The 14,901-nt window shown below is 44.0% G+C and overlaps 1 protein-coding gene across 1 annotated transcript in view; it reads left to right on the forward strand.

The window, feature by feature from the left end:
* SYN2 (synapsin II) overlaps positions 1-14,580 on the forward strand; it is a 759,797-nt gene extending 745,217 nt beyond the window's left edge. Inside the window, exon 11 of the mRNA XM_053721097.1 lies at positions 13,794-14,580. Within this exon, the coding sequence (XP_053577072.1) occupies positions 13,794-13,922 (129 nt within the window). The 3' untranslated portion in view covers positions 13,923-14,580. The remainder of the gene's footprint in view (positions 1-13,793) is intronic.
* Positions 14,581-14,901: the final 321 nt, after the last annotated feature.

Raw genomic sequence — 14,901 nt, forward strand, 5'->3', positions numbered from 1 at the left:
GTCAATAAAGTATGTGTTTATAAAAGGTCCACGTTGGTTGAGTACTTTAAAATAAGTAAATATTGTAAAAAGGATTAACACAAGCCTTAATGTTTTCCGTTTGGTAAATGAGTAACCGAAAAAATGTCAACTGTAAATAGCTACTGTTCTTTATTAACGTCTTTGGTAAAACGTGCTTGGTTTGCAGAGCCGTCTTTAATATTGACTGGACCCTGGGCAAACATTTTTTTGCCCCCCCCCCCCCCATGCAATTTCACTTTCCACCCCAACATCCCAAAAAACAACTAAATCAATTTATTTAAAAAAATAAAAATAAATGATTAACCCAGCAGTGGATCATCCACTGCTGGGCTTATTATTTAAAAAAAATATGAAATAAATTGCAATATGTGAAACTGGACCTAAGCAGTACTAATAAATAAATAAGTATATAAATTCCTCCACTGTGGATTAATTTTATATATTTATTTACTAATTAATTAATTAAATGTTGTTTTTTAAATTTTTTTATTTATTTATATATTATACATTATATATATTTTTGAAGTACATAAAATTGAATGCGATGCAGAGCATTGCTTAGTAAAAATCAAAGGCAAACCCACTGTCTATAGGGCCCTGGTGCAAGAATTTATTTTGGGGCCCCCTAAAAACATTCCACCAGTTTTGGGATATTCACTACATATTTATTGTTTAGACAGCCACTGTACAGAAAAATTACCACTTTCATGAATACCAAAGATATGCCTAACATAACAAACTCCCCTAACCCATATACACACACACTCTCCAGAACATACACATGTACACACAAACACGCACTCTCCAGAGCATACACATGTACACACATACACACAATCTCCAGAGCATACACATACACATGTACACACAAACACACACTCTCCAGAGCATACACATGTACACACAAACACACACTCTCCAGAGCATACACATGTACACACAAACACGCACTCTCCAGAGCATACACATGTACACACATACACACAATCTCCAGAGCATACACATACACATGTACACACAAACACACACTCTCCAGAGCATACACATGTACACACAAACACACACTCTCCAGAGCATATACATGTACACACAAACACACACTCTCGAGAGCATACACATGAACACACAAACACACAATCTCCAGAGCATACACATGTACATACAAACAAACACTCCAGAGCATACACATATATATGTACACACACTCTAGCTGGTTAAAGAGATTTAGGGCTGGTTAAAGAAATTTAGGGCAGCCAACAGGAGCAAAGCAAGGTAAAGGCTGAGGAGGAAGCATGGAGGTGCAGACAAATATAAGTTTACTGACTGGAACAGCAGAACTACTATGGGAAGCAGTAAAATCTGAAACAAAGATAGAAAATCTATAAAAATAAACCTTACCTTAATGTGTGAAGTATCAGCATGACATTATACATCAGCCACAGCAGCACATGTCACTTCTCTGCTAGGTACAAGTTCCCTCTCACCCTGCTCTAGAGGATGCTGCGTGGGGGAGGGGCGTATGTGCACTCACTTATTCTTCCCACTGACACCTTTCTACAAAGCACTGTTCCCCTAACAAACTTCAGTTAGTTCATCTGAGGTCCACAGCAGAAAAAGCAGCGCTAAGGGGAAAAGCAGACTGAATGCTGCTTGTCCACGGCTGCAGGGATACAGTGTGAGACAAGTCACACAGCCTTTAAGACTGAAGAGATCAGTGTATGCAGCTGCAGGCGTTCAACTCCACACGTGCCTGCCGCTTCAGCTTTCTGCTGCATGCGCCTACAGTCAGCCCTACCCTGAAAAATCCCCACTACCAGAGCAGTTACCTGGTAACAGTGGTAACCCCAGCAGGACCTTTTCTGGTGCAGTGGAATTGACTGGATGCCAAGTTAGGGCTTAGCATTCAGTGCTGTAGAGTGCACACCTAAAACAGCACATGGCACTAGCTTGGCATGTCACATGACACCGGCACGGTCTGGCACAGTTTCTCACAAATAAATATAAGCAGAGAACATTTCACTGTGACAGTATTAGGACTGACCGTGTGTGCCCCCCATATCACATGACATCAGCAGTTTGGCATGAACCAGGACTCTTGTGCCCTGGGCAGCTGCCCCTTTTGCCCTGTGTTAAAGACGGCCCTGTTGGTTTATAAAAAAGAGAAGACATAAACAAACTCTAAAATAAATTTACTCCTCATTGTTTCTATCAAATACATTTGACATTATCATTTAGCATAATTATAGATTATTGTCATATGTTCAAGTATAATCAGACTGATTTACACTTTTTTTTTCCATTTCATAAGTAAGATAATGTGGTTCAGTTGAGTTTGTAGACTTCACTGGGCCTCAGGTGAAAGCCCCCCCCCCCCCCCTACCGTGTCCTTTCTGGTTGTTTGCAATCAACAAAAGCTGAGGTGGCAGCCACATATGAGCAAGAGGAACTGCATCTCTTTTCCTGAGAGCCATACTTCGACCTTGGTTAGTCCACATCAGAGAGAGGATATGCACTTCCGGGGGACTTCTTGTACAAATATGGGGGCAGGTTTTCCTGTACACCAACAATGTGACAGCCACCTTGGAAAGTCTGCTATCCTATTTGTAAAGGCAAATCTATATACTTTCCTTACACTGTGAGCTCATTTGTAGAGAGGCACACTACAAGGGCCGGATTTACAGCCCAGGGGCCTGTAGGCACCAAAATCTAAAGTGCCCCCCCCCCCGTGCTACCGGTTCATATGTATAAACCTATAGATACAGCCTAAAACGTTATAGAATTATGATTTTTTTTTTACAGCAGATGCTAATTTTGCCACATAAAAGGCAGTCCATGATCTATAACAAAACACTCCAGACAGTAATTGCCCAGTATGATGAGATTCCAGTCAGAACAGTATTTTTTTAAAATATAATTTATACAAGAAAAGTGCAGGTTGTCTAGACTGGGGCTTCATTTAGAAACTTTGCCTGCAATGTGCACAATCAACCAAGGGTCAGGTTTTTTTTTAAGGTGTGTTTATCCTGTGCAACAGCCCTGGCATTTTTCATTTTAGCAATAATATTTCTTCTATAAGGTAAGACGAGTCCACGGATTCATCCTTTACTTGTGGGATATTATCCTCCTGCTAACAGGAAGTGACAAAGAGCACCTCAGCAGAGCTGTCTATATAGCTCCTCCCTTAGCTCCACCCCCAGTCATTCTCTTTGCCTACTCTAAGTACTAGGAAGAGTAAAGTGAAAGAGGTGATAAAATATTAGTTTTTAATTTCTTCAAGCAAGAGTTTGTTATTGTAAATGGTACCGGTGTGTACTATTTACTCTCAGGCAGCAGATGGATGAAGACTTCTGCCTAGAGGATGATGATCTTAGCATTTGTAACTAAGGTCCAGTGCTCTTCCCACAGAGGCTGAGGAGTACAGGAAACTTCAGTGTGAGGAACGTTTTAATGCTATGCAGCAGTGAGGTATGTTCAGTCATATTTTTCTGGAGAGACTGTGTATTTCAGAAAGGCTAACAGTATCCCCATGAGGGTAAGGGTAAGCAGTAATCCTAAGAGCTATAAGAAGGGCATTACTAAGCTTGCAAAAGGGGCTAATTACAAAAATGGTTTACACTGAGTTGTAAATGTTTGTGGGCAAACGTTTTATGAACTGGGAGTGCTGTTTAACGTTTTGTGGGCAATAGGTTTTGGGCAACTTTATTGAGGGTACACTTGGCTTACTTTTTTGGGTCTCAGAACCCACATGGCTAGTTAAAAACCGCCCTGGTATGGTTCTTTGAGGCTGTAGAGACATTGAGTGAGATAGGCGGGGCCTATTTTCACGCCTCAGATGTGCAGTTATTTTCTCTCAGCAAGCTCTAACTCCTGAGGGCCCTGGTGAATGTTTTGGGCCAAATCAAAGCTTTTACCCCATATTTACTATCCCTGAGGGCAGGTAGGGCCACAGCAGGGCTGTGGCAAGGTGCTGAGGGTTTTTTTCCAGATTTAGGCCTAATTTCAATCCGGTTTGCACATTAAAGGGTTAAATGTTAAAATTCCTTGTGGGGCAATCTTAACTACATATATTGTGTCTGCTTGCAAAATTTTGAAAATTTGGCTACACTGATGTTTTTCCAGTCCCTAAGAGGATTTCGGACATTGTTACTAAGGAGTGGGATAGACCAGGTATTCCGTTCGCCCCCCTCCTACTTTTAAGAAAATGTTTCCCATATCAGACACCATGCGGGACTCATGGCAGATGGTCCCTAAGGTGGAGGGAGCTATTTCTACCTTGGCTAAGCGTACAACTATACCTATTGAGGACAGTTGTGCTTTCAAAGATCCTATGGATAAAAAATTAGAGGGTCTCCTGAAGAAAATATTTGTTCATCAAGGTTTTCTTCTCCAGCCTATAGCGTGCATTGTTCCTGTAACTACTGCAGCGTCCTTTTGGTTCGAGGCTCTGGAGGAGGCTCTTCAGGTTGAGACCCCATTAGATGATATTCTAGATAGAATTAGGGCTCTCAAGCTAGCTAATTCTTTCATTACAGATGCCGCTTTTCAACTGGCTAAATTAGCGGCGAAAAATTCAGGTTTTGAGCATTTTAGCGAGTAGAGCGTTATGGCTTAAGTCCTGGTGTGCTGATGTGTCATCAAAAGCTAAGCTGTTAGCCATCCCTTTCAAGGGTAAGACCCTATTCGGGCCTGAACTGAAAGAGATCATTTCAGACATCACTGGAGGAAAGGTCCATGCCCTTCCTCAGGATAAGACAAATAAGATGAGGACCAAACAAAATAATTTTCGTTCCTTTCGGAACTTCAAAGGTGGTCCCTCTTCCTCTTCCCTTGCCGCAAAGCAAGAGGGGAATTTTGCTCAATCCAAGTCAGTCTGGAGACCTAATCAGACTTGGAACAAGGGTAAACAGGCCAAGAAGCCCACTGCTGCCACCAAGACAGCATGAAGGGGTAGCCCCAGATTCGGGACCGGATCTAGTAGGGGGCAGACTTTCTCTCTTTGCTCAGGCTTGGGCAAGAGACGTTCAAGACTCCTGGGCTTTAGAAATCGTAACCCAGGGGTATCTTCTAGATTTCAAAGATTCTCCCCCAAGGGGGAGATTCCATTTTTCTCAATTGTCTGTAAACCAGACAAAAAGAGAGGCGTTCTTACGCTTTGTAGAAGACCTATATACCATGGGAGTGATCTGCCCAGTTCTGAAAACAGAACAGGGGCAAGGGTTCTACTCCAATCTGTTTGTGGTTCCCAAAAAAGAGGGAACCTTCAGACCAATTTTGGATCTCAAGATCCTAAACAAATTCCTCAGAGTACCATCCTTCAAGATGGAGACCATTCGGACTATTTTGCAGATGATCCAGGAGGGTCAATATATGACCACCGTGGACTTAAAGGATGCGTATCTACACATCCCTATCCACAAAGATCATCACCAGTTCCTCAGGTTTGCCTTTCTGGACAAGCATTACCAGTTTGTGGCTCTTCCCTTCGGGTTGGCCACAGCTCCCAGAATTTTCACAAAGGTGCTAGGGTCCCTTCTGGCGGTTCTAAGGCTGCGGGGCATAGCTGTGGCACCCTATCTGGACGATATCTTAATCCAGGCGTCGACTTACCAACTAGCCAAGTCTCACACGGACATCGTGTTGGCTTTTCTAAGATCTCACGGGTGGAAGGTGAACGTAAAAAAGAGTTCACTTATCCCTCTCACAAGAGTTCCATTCCTGGGAACTCTGATAGATTCGGTGGACATGAAAATTTTTCTGATGGAGGTCAGGAAATCAAAGATTTTATCCATCTGCCGAGCTCTTCGTTCCATTCCTCAGCCGTCAGTGGCTCAGTGTATGGAGGTAATCGGCTTAATGGTAGCGGCAATGGACATAGTTCCGTTTGCTCGCTTGCATCTCAGACCACTGCAACTATGCATGCTCAAACAGTGGAATGGGGATTATGCAGATTTATCTCCTCAGATAAATCTGGACCAAGAGACCAGAGACTCTCTTCTTTGGTGGTTGTCACAGGATCATCTGTCCAAGAGAATGTGTTTCCGCAGGCCAGCGTGGGTCATAGTGACGACGGACGCCAGCCTATTGGGCTGAGGTGCAGTCTGAAATTCCCTGAAGATTCCAGTCGGACAATATCACGACTGTAGCATATATCAATCATCAGGGGGGAACAAAGAGTTCTCTAGCGATGATAGAGGTTACCAAAATAATTTGATGGGCAGAGACTCACTCTTGCCTCTTATCAGCAATCTATATCCCAGGAGTGGAGAACTGGGAATCGGATTTTCTACGTCGTCAGAATTTTCATCCGGGGGAGTGGGAACTCCATCCGGAGGTGTTTGCACAATTGATTCGGCAATGGGGCACACCAGAATTGGATCTGATGGCGCCTCATCAGAACGCCAAACTTCCTCGTTACAGGTCCAGGTCAAGGGATCCTCAGGCAGTACTGATAGATGCTCTAGCAGTTCCCTTGTCGTTTAACCTGGCTTATGTGTTTCCACCATTTCCTCTCCTTCCTCGTTTGATTGCCAGAATCAAACAGGAGAGAGCTTCAGTGATTTTGATAGCACCTGTGTGGCCACACAAGACTTGGTATGCAGACCTGGTTGACATGTCATCTCTTCCACCATGGACTCTGCCACTGAGACAGGACCTTCTGATTCAAGGTCCGTTCCAGCATCCAAATCTAGTTTCTCTGCGGCTGACTGCTTGGAGATTGAACGCTTGATCTTATCCAAGCGGGGTTTCTCGGAGTCGGTCATAGATACCTTGATTCAGGCTCGAAAGCCTGTCACCAGGAAAATTTATCATAAGATATGGCGTAAATATCTTTATTGGTGCGAATCCAAAGGCTACTCATGGAGTAAGATCAGGATTCCTAGGATTTTGTCCTTTCTCCGAGAAGGATTGGAGAAGGGGCTATCAGCTAGTTCCTTAAAGGGACAGATATCTGCTTTATCAATTCTACTGCACAAACGTCTGGCAGATGTTCCAGACGTTCAGTCGTTCTGTCAGGCTTTAGTTAGAATCAAGCCTGTGTTTAAACCTGTTGCTCCGCCATGGAGTTTGAATTTAGTTCTTAAAGTTCTTCAAGGGGTTCTGTTTAAACCTATGCATTCCATAGATATTAAGCTTCTATCTTGGAAAGTTCTGTTTTTAGTTGCTATCTCTTCGGCTCAAAGAGTTTCTGAACTATCTGCATTGCAATGCGACTCGCCTTATCTTGTTTTCCATGCTGATAAGGTGGTTTTGCGTACCAAACCTGGATTCCTTCCTAAGGTTGTTACTAATAGGAATATCAATCAGGAAATTGTTGTTCCTTCTCTGTGTCCTAATCCTTCTTCTCAGAAGGAGCGTCTGTTGCACAACTTGGACGTGGTTCGTGCTTTGAAGTTTTACTTGCAAGCGACCAAAGATTTACGTCAAACATCTTCTTTGTTTGTTGTCTATTCTGGAAAACGTAGAGGTCAAAAAGCTACAGCTACCTCTCTTTCTTTTTGGCTGAAAAGCATCATCCGTTTGGCATACGAGACTGCTGGACAGCACCCTCCTGAAAGAATTACAGCTCACTCTACTAGAGCGGTGGCTTCCACATGGGCTTTTAAAAATGATGCTTCTGTTGAACAGATTTGTAAGGCCCCGACTTGGTCTTCGCTTCATACCTTTTCCAAATTTTACAAATTTTATACTTTTGCTTCTTCGGAGGCTATTTTTGGGAGAAAGGTTCTTCAAGCAGTGGTGCCTTCTGTTTAACCATCTGTCTTGTCCCTCCCGTTCATCCGTGTCCTGTAGCTTTGGTATTGTATCCCACAAGTAAAGGATGAATCCGTGGACTCGTCTTACCTTATAGAAGAAAAGTAAATTTATGCTTACCTGATAAATTAATTTCTTCTATGGTAAGACGAGTCCACGGCCCACCCTGTCATTTTAAGTCACCTCTGCACCTTGTAGTTTCTCCTTTTTTTTCCTGTACCTTCGGTCGAATGACTAAGGGGTGGAGCTAAGGGAGGAGCTATATAGACAGCTCTGCTGTGGTGCTCTTTGCCACTTCCTGTTAGCAGGAGGATAATATCCCACAAGTAAAGGATGAATCCGTGGACTTGTCTTACCATAGAAGAAATTAATTTATCAGGTAAGCATAAATTTACTTTCTTATCTATGGTATTTTATAGGAAAGACTGCCCTCTGACTGTACAATCTGTCATTTTGATTTTAACAGCCGTGGCTGCTGCTGCTGATACATGCCCTCTGTGCACTAAGAGTGCTCTGTAATAGTGGACAAATAGTCACTCACTGTTACTCCCCATAAAAGAACTGTTACGGTTGCCTCCAGGCTGGCTGGAAGTTGGACCGTAGAAAAGGATGCTCCTAGCGCTCACCAAAGGATCATCAGCACCGTAGACACCATAACTACTGCGTAGCCACCATAAGTAATGCAGACTCTACGAACCACCGCTGCTGGGCTGGTATCTCGCCGTCTGCTCTGCGCCCTGGACCTACGACCAGGCTCCAGTAGGTGAACCTCTTCCTTCTGTAGAGTGAAGCAGGATCAGGAACAAGAGCTCTTACAAGAGCTCAGTAGCTAAGGGAGTATGAAGAGCATAGCAATCCCTGTAGTGATTATAGCTGTCCCCTACAAACATGAGTCAAGGCTGCAAGTTAGAGGGTCAGAAGAGGTCTGAGGTGCTGGAACACCCAGCCTGGTGCAGCAGGTAATACTGACTGTGTGGTACTTGGTTCAGTAAGCCCTATTTACTGAACCAAATGGGAGAAAGCCAGGGACAAGTTATTTTACAGGTCTGGGGACATAGTCTTAAAGGGGCATTGTTCACCAAAGTCACAATATGTCCCCAGACGGTTCTTAAAGGGCCATACACACCCAATAAAAGTTAATACGTTTTCAGGGGCACAATCTTCCAGGGGCCATAGTCATGAGGAAGGAGGCTGGCAAATAGGCTTCTCCACAATCCAGGGAAGCAGGGCAATTTTCCATTTAAAGGGCCAGTTACAAATAGCAGTTTGTAACATATCTCCCCTTTTGGAGGGAGACTAACCAGGCACCTGACCTTCTGTCGGTCAGTGCCTAAGTTAGTCTCGCAACCCACCCACAAATAAACATTAGCAGCAAAGTAGCCCCCCCACAATAAGTAGTACTGGCCTGTAGGTTCCAGGTTGTAGGATGAAAGTGTAGCATCCTCGGCCTTCCTGGCGCAGCTGGGCAAATAGCTGGTGGTACTTGGGGGGCAGAGGCCAGCGGCACTCTGCCCTGGTGCCAGCGCTTCTGCTGGGGTGAGGGGTTTGCAGGCCAGTCCTGTAACAAGGGGGTCTGTAGGGCAGAGGCCAGCAGCGCTCTGTCCTGATGCCAGCTCTTCTGCTGGGGGAATTGGGGCATAGTCCTGCCCGGTGGCAAAGGGAACGTGGGGGTCAGTGGGGGTTAACATCTCCACTGTTAACCCTGGGCCCAAGTTAGGAGTTAGCTGGGGTGGGGGAGATTGGCTTACCTCCTCCTCCTGATACTCCGGCGGCCGTTGGGAAGGGAGGTCGATGCTCTCCGCTCCCTGTGGAACATGCTGCGGCTGGGGAGAGAGACCGGTTGTCTCCTCTCCCTGGAAGGCACACTCCGGCTGGGGAGGGAGGTCGATGCTCTCCCCTCCCTGTAGCTGGGTCTGTCGCTGGGGATCTGGGCCGCCTGCCCAGCATCCCTGTAGGGCCGGTAGAGAGACTGCGGTCCCATCTCCACCTGCCTGCTGGGGGTCCTCCCAGGACCAGTCTATGAGGCCTGCTGCCTCTGGTATCTCTGGTTGGGGTTGGGGAAGGAGACTGGTTGTTTCTTCCCTCTGCATGGTATACTGCCGCTGGGGAGGGAGGTCGCTGCTCTCCTCTCCCTGTAACTCACTTTCTCGCTGGAGACCAGGTGTCAATACCCCCAAACTCCACAGTTGGCGCTCAAAGGCTCGTGCCGCTTCGTTCTCAGTATCCAATTCCCGGATGATTCGACTGACTACCTCCTGCGCAGGGTCTGGACCATATCAGACTAGCCGCCTCTTTACCTCTGGAATGAAATCAGCGCCCTTATAGCGACGGATCAGGTTGAGGTGCTCTTCACAGGGTTCTGACCAGTGTCTTGTCAGCTCCATGCTGCTGTAGGTAGGGACGCTGTGCAGTGGCTAGCGTTGCCCTCAATAACTCTCATACGATACCAGTGCTGTTGGGGTGCTGCTCCTTGCGCTAGGACGCCATCCCACCGCTACCGCCAAATGTTACGGTTGCCTCCAGGCTGGCTGGAAGTTGGACCGTAGAAAAGGATGCTCCTAGCGCTCACCAAAGGATCATCAGCACCGTAGACACCATAACTACTGCGTAGCCACCATAAGTAATGCAGACTCTACGAACCACCGCTGCTGGGCTGGTATCTCGCCGTCTGCTCTGCGCCCTGGACCTACGACCAGGCTCCAGTAGGTGAACCTCTTCCTTCTGTAGAGCGAAGCAGGATCAGGAACAAGAGCTCTTACAAGAGCTCAGTAGCTAAGGGAGTATGAAGAGCATAGCAATCCCTGTAGTGATTATAGCTGTCCCCTACAAACATGAGTCAAGGCTGCAAGTTAGAGGGTCAGAAGAGGTCTGAGGTGCTGGAACACCCAGCCTGGTTTTTATTGAGGTTACATGCACACAGGACACTCCCAGGGGGGGAAGCATAAAATCCCCCATCACACATTTGGTACATTTAGATAGAGAGACAACGCCCTTTGACAGGCCACAATACAATTACATTACTTCAGCAGATAACAAGTTACACACAAGAAAACAATGCAGTCCATCTTATCAACTAGCAGTCTGACTCCGGAGGTGATTAGACAATGGGAATGTTTATCACTAAACTTAATTAGAGCTGATGCCAGCAAACTTGTATTTAGAAAATAGCTTCTTAAAGCTGAACAAAGTTAACTCTTTCAGTTCTGACCGAAGGGTCTGTCACATAGCACTCAACGGTACACAATGAAAACTAATGCTTCTGTAACAGATGTGTATAGAGGGGGTGCAGCAGGTAATACTGACTGCGTGGTACTTGGTTCAGTAAGCCCTATTTACTGAACCAAGTGGGAGAAAGCCAGGGACAAGTTATTTTACAGGTCTGGGGACATAGTCTTAAAGGGGCATTGTTCACCAAAGTCACAATATGTCCCCAGACGGTTCTTAAAGGGCCATACACACCCAATAAAAGTTAATACGTTTTCAGGGGCACAATCTTCCAGGGGCCATAGTCATGAGGAAGGAGGCTGGCAAATAGGCTTCTCCACAATCCAGGGAAGCAGGGCAATTTTCCATTTAAAGGGCCAGTTACAAATAGCAGTTTGTAACAAGAACCAACACCCACACACTTACTCATAGGCCGCTCTGTCTGCATTCCCTGGAGAAACGGACCGGCAAGCATGGCGGCCATCTTTGTTTAGGGCAAAGTTATCACCTACTATGGTAAATGAGGGCAGAGCCACAGAGGTGTGCAGAAAAGGCATATGAGCCGTTCAGCTGTCCAATTGAGGCCGTTCAGCTGTCCAATTGAGGCCGTTCAGCTGTCCAAGTTATATATGTGTTTTACTATCAGTTATTTGTATAGCGAAATCTGAAACATCTGGTTTTACATTCAGATTGGACAGTGGTGGCTCATAATAAAATAACCACTGCTTTAGGTCCAACACTCATTTCTTCCAGTACGTACTAGGAGAAGGACTACATGACCCATACTGCACAGGGGTGCTGACTGCTGCTGCAGAACACAGCCACTAAACCAGAACAAAAGAACCAAAGTCACACTCAACAGTAAAATAAATAAAACAACAACTTTATTGAGCACTTTAAAAATAATACAAAACAGAGGATGTTCAAAGATGATCCTTGGAAATCCTGCAGATTGCATTATTTTTAATGCTCTCAATAAAGTGTTCACTCTTTGAGCGTTTCCAATGGTGGTTCATTTGGTGCAGACCCCATGCTCTGCATAGATCAAAACAAGAGGTAACTGTGACAGATTCCCTGTTACCCCGACTGGGTAGCTCTGCCAAAATGATCTTCCAACACCTGGAACCAGCCGCTATGTAGAGGAGAGAAAGTGATTTCAGCTATCCCTACCCAAGTAACTAGACAACTAGCATTTAGGTGGAACAAAGAAGAACTATTTATTGGGACAAACACACAACATTTATACAGGAACTCATCTTGGTAAGACAAAGGACAATCCCACAATTTTCCCGCCATTCCCGCCCCTCCAGCCAGGCTGGCGCCTCCATAGCAGCCACAGTACCACAGAGTCCCAGTACACAGGGGTGGCAGTTTTGGGGTGATCCTGGTGGAGCAGCAGCACTTCCAGAATGTCATTTTAAAGCTATCGGTCCCCAGATGCCCCAGTCCAAAAAGCGGCATGATTCGTTACTGGGGACCGGAGTTACAGTCCGGTAAAGATTGGGGGGTAAGGGTGTCCAAAACCCCCAGTTCCCCAAGGAGCTCCCCTCCGGCAATTCCACCACCCCTTTTCCTCCCTAGGGGCTACTTATCCCCAAAAGAGCGGAGCTCTGGGGCAAAGGGCCGCTGGGGCGACCAGGGGCAAAATTAGCGGGTGTCTGCTGTTCTGTGGCCGACCAGGAGTCCCAGGAACCTGGCCAGCCTAGGAGTGTTTTTCTGGTCAGAGACCAGCTCTACTCTGACAAAGTAGGAACCCCAAAACAAGCACACAAAGATTCCTAGTGATTGCGGTGGCTCTGAGGAGCCCAAGTCCGCTGAGAAACAACAGGGGTGATGTAGTAGGGGGGTAGGAGTTTAACCCTTGCAGCCCGGGGCCTGTGACAGTAACAAAGTAAGAAATGGGATTTATAAGAAAGATACAAATAAAGGTAGTAAAAGGTCATTGAAGGTGAGGTTCCTGTATTGTTGATATTAACCATAGAGGTGTATTAAAGTCTAATAAGAAAATACTCTTATCATGCGTTAGAACATTTTTCTATTCCACTATCACATTTAAATATCTAAATGCCCCTTAAAGGGAATATGCACTGATTAAAAGTCACATTAGAGCGGCAATGCATTGCAACTGCAGAGCTGAACGTGGCTGTTGATTGGCTTATCTGCACGTACGCTATTTGTTATTGCCTCACTGCTACATGTTATTGCACTGTTAAAGGGACAGCTCTTGAAATGTTTCCAAGATCCCACAAGTTTCTTCATCTGATGATAAACCACTTGTGAGTTTTTGATAGCAGATCTATGACTGAATATAGTGGTTGATTAAATGTTATCATAATTGACTAAACAAATGGCCGCAATATTCAGACCTATATGTATCAAGATTAGGCTTGACATTATACACTAAATTTTTCTTTGCATAAATGTTTTGTAGATGATCCATTTATACAGCCCATCTGGGTGTGTTTTTGTAAAAATGTATAGTTTTGCTATTTTTTAAATAACATTGTGCTGATTTTCAGGCTCCTAACCAAGCCCCAAAGTATTAGATGTATACTGATATCTACAGACTTCAGACTGCTTCTGTTTGTATGGGTCTTTTCATATGTAGGGAAAGTTCTGCTATCAGCCCCTTTCAGTGTGTGTCCCATTAACAGTGTTAAATTGGGAGCTTCTAAGTAAGTTTTTAAAAGGTTTTACACTGGATATTTATATCAGTATCTGTGCATATTATTCTTTATAGTAGTTTCTATTACATGCAGTTATATGAAAATTGATGTATACTGCCTCTTTAATAAGCTGTTATTTTTGTTTTCTAGGGTGGAGCACTCAAGGACTTAGAAGCCAGCAAGATGCCCCCTCAGCGGCCACCTCCTCAAGGTTGTTTACAGTACATTCTCGACTGTAATGGCGTTGCAGTAGGACCAAAACAAGTCCAGGCTGTCTGAATTGCTGTTGACAAAGGGTTATAGCCAAAAAAAATAATAATAATTCAAATAAACCTACTGGTTTTGTGCAGTTTTTGCCATGTTTCAGTGCTGACCTGGACTGTGTTTTTCTATGCAGTGTCGATTATTCTTGTCTATCTGTTCTTGTCCGTGTTCTTTATTCTACAAATTTTCTGTTTACCTTGTGATTCAAAGCTAATGTTGAGTATCCACAAATTTGTGCCTCTTTTAAATCAGAATTTGACTGTTTATCATGGATGAGTAGATATTATTTTTAAGTATTGTGTAGCAACAACAAAAATTCGAAATTCAACACTTTGGCTTGAAACTGAGTGTGTGTGGTTCCGTGACTTATACAATATACTATGTTTTGCATGTTATAAAACAAACAAGCCATTTTGATTTTTAAATTATAATAGATTTTTTGATTTGCTAAATTTTGAAAACGTTTTCTTTTTTATATTTATATATTTTTTGAAATATTGGCAGTTGTGTTTGCAAGCATGGATAGAACCAGTAAACATGCATTTTAGTACCGTATTTTCTGTAACATCTTAAACACCCGAATGGTAATCTAAAAAAGATTGCATTGGAATTTAATAGTAGAAGTTTTTACTGTATATTTTCACAATCTTACATAAAAGTAATGTTCACCAAATGCCAACGCAACATTTGTGAATAATATGAATGTTAATAACATGGAATTTACTTTTCTGATGTGGCTTCCATATCACAAAATACTATTTTATGCAGATATGTTTTTTTCTTTCTATGCAAGGAGTTGCGAGTATTGCAGAACTATTTCCTGATCAAATACTTGCTTACGCTTTATGTCTGTAATCTGTCTGAAATGTAAATAAGAGAACAACCAATATTATTTAAAGAGACACTGAACCCAAATTTTTTTCTTTCGTGATTCAGATAGAGCATGCCATTTTAAGCAACTTTCTAATTTACTCCTATTATCATTTTTTCTTCG

The sequence above is a fragment of the Bombina bombina genome, chromosome 7, assembly GCF_027579735.1.
Source record: "Bombina bombina isolate aBomBom1 chromosome 7, aBomBom1.pri, whole genome shotgun sequence".
NCBI lineage: Eukaryota > Metazoa > Chordata > Amphibia > Anura > Bombinatoridae > Bombina > Bombina bombina.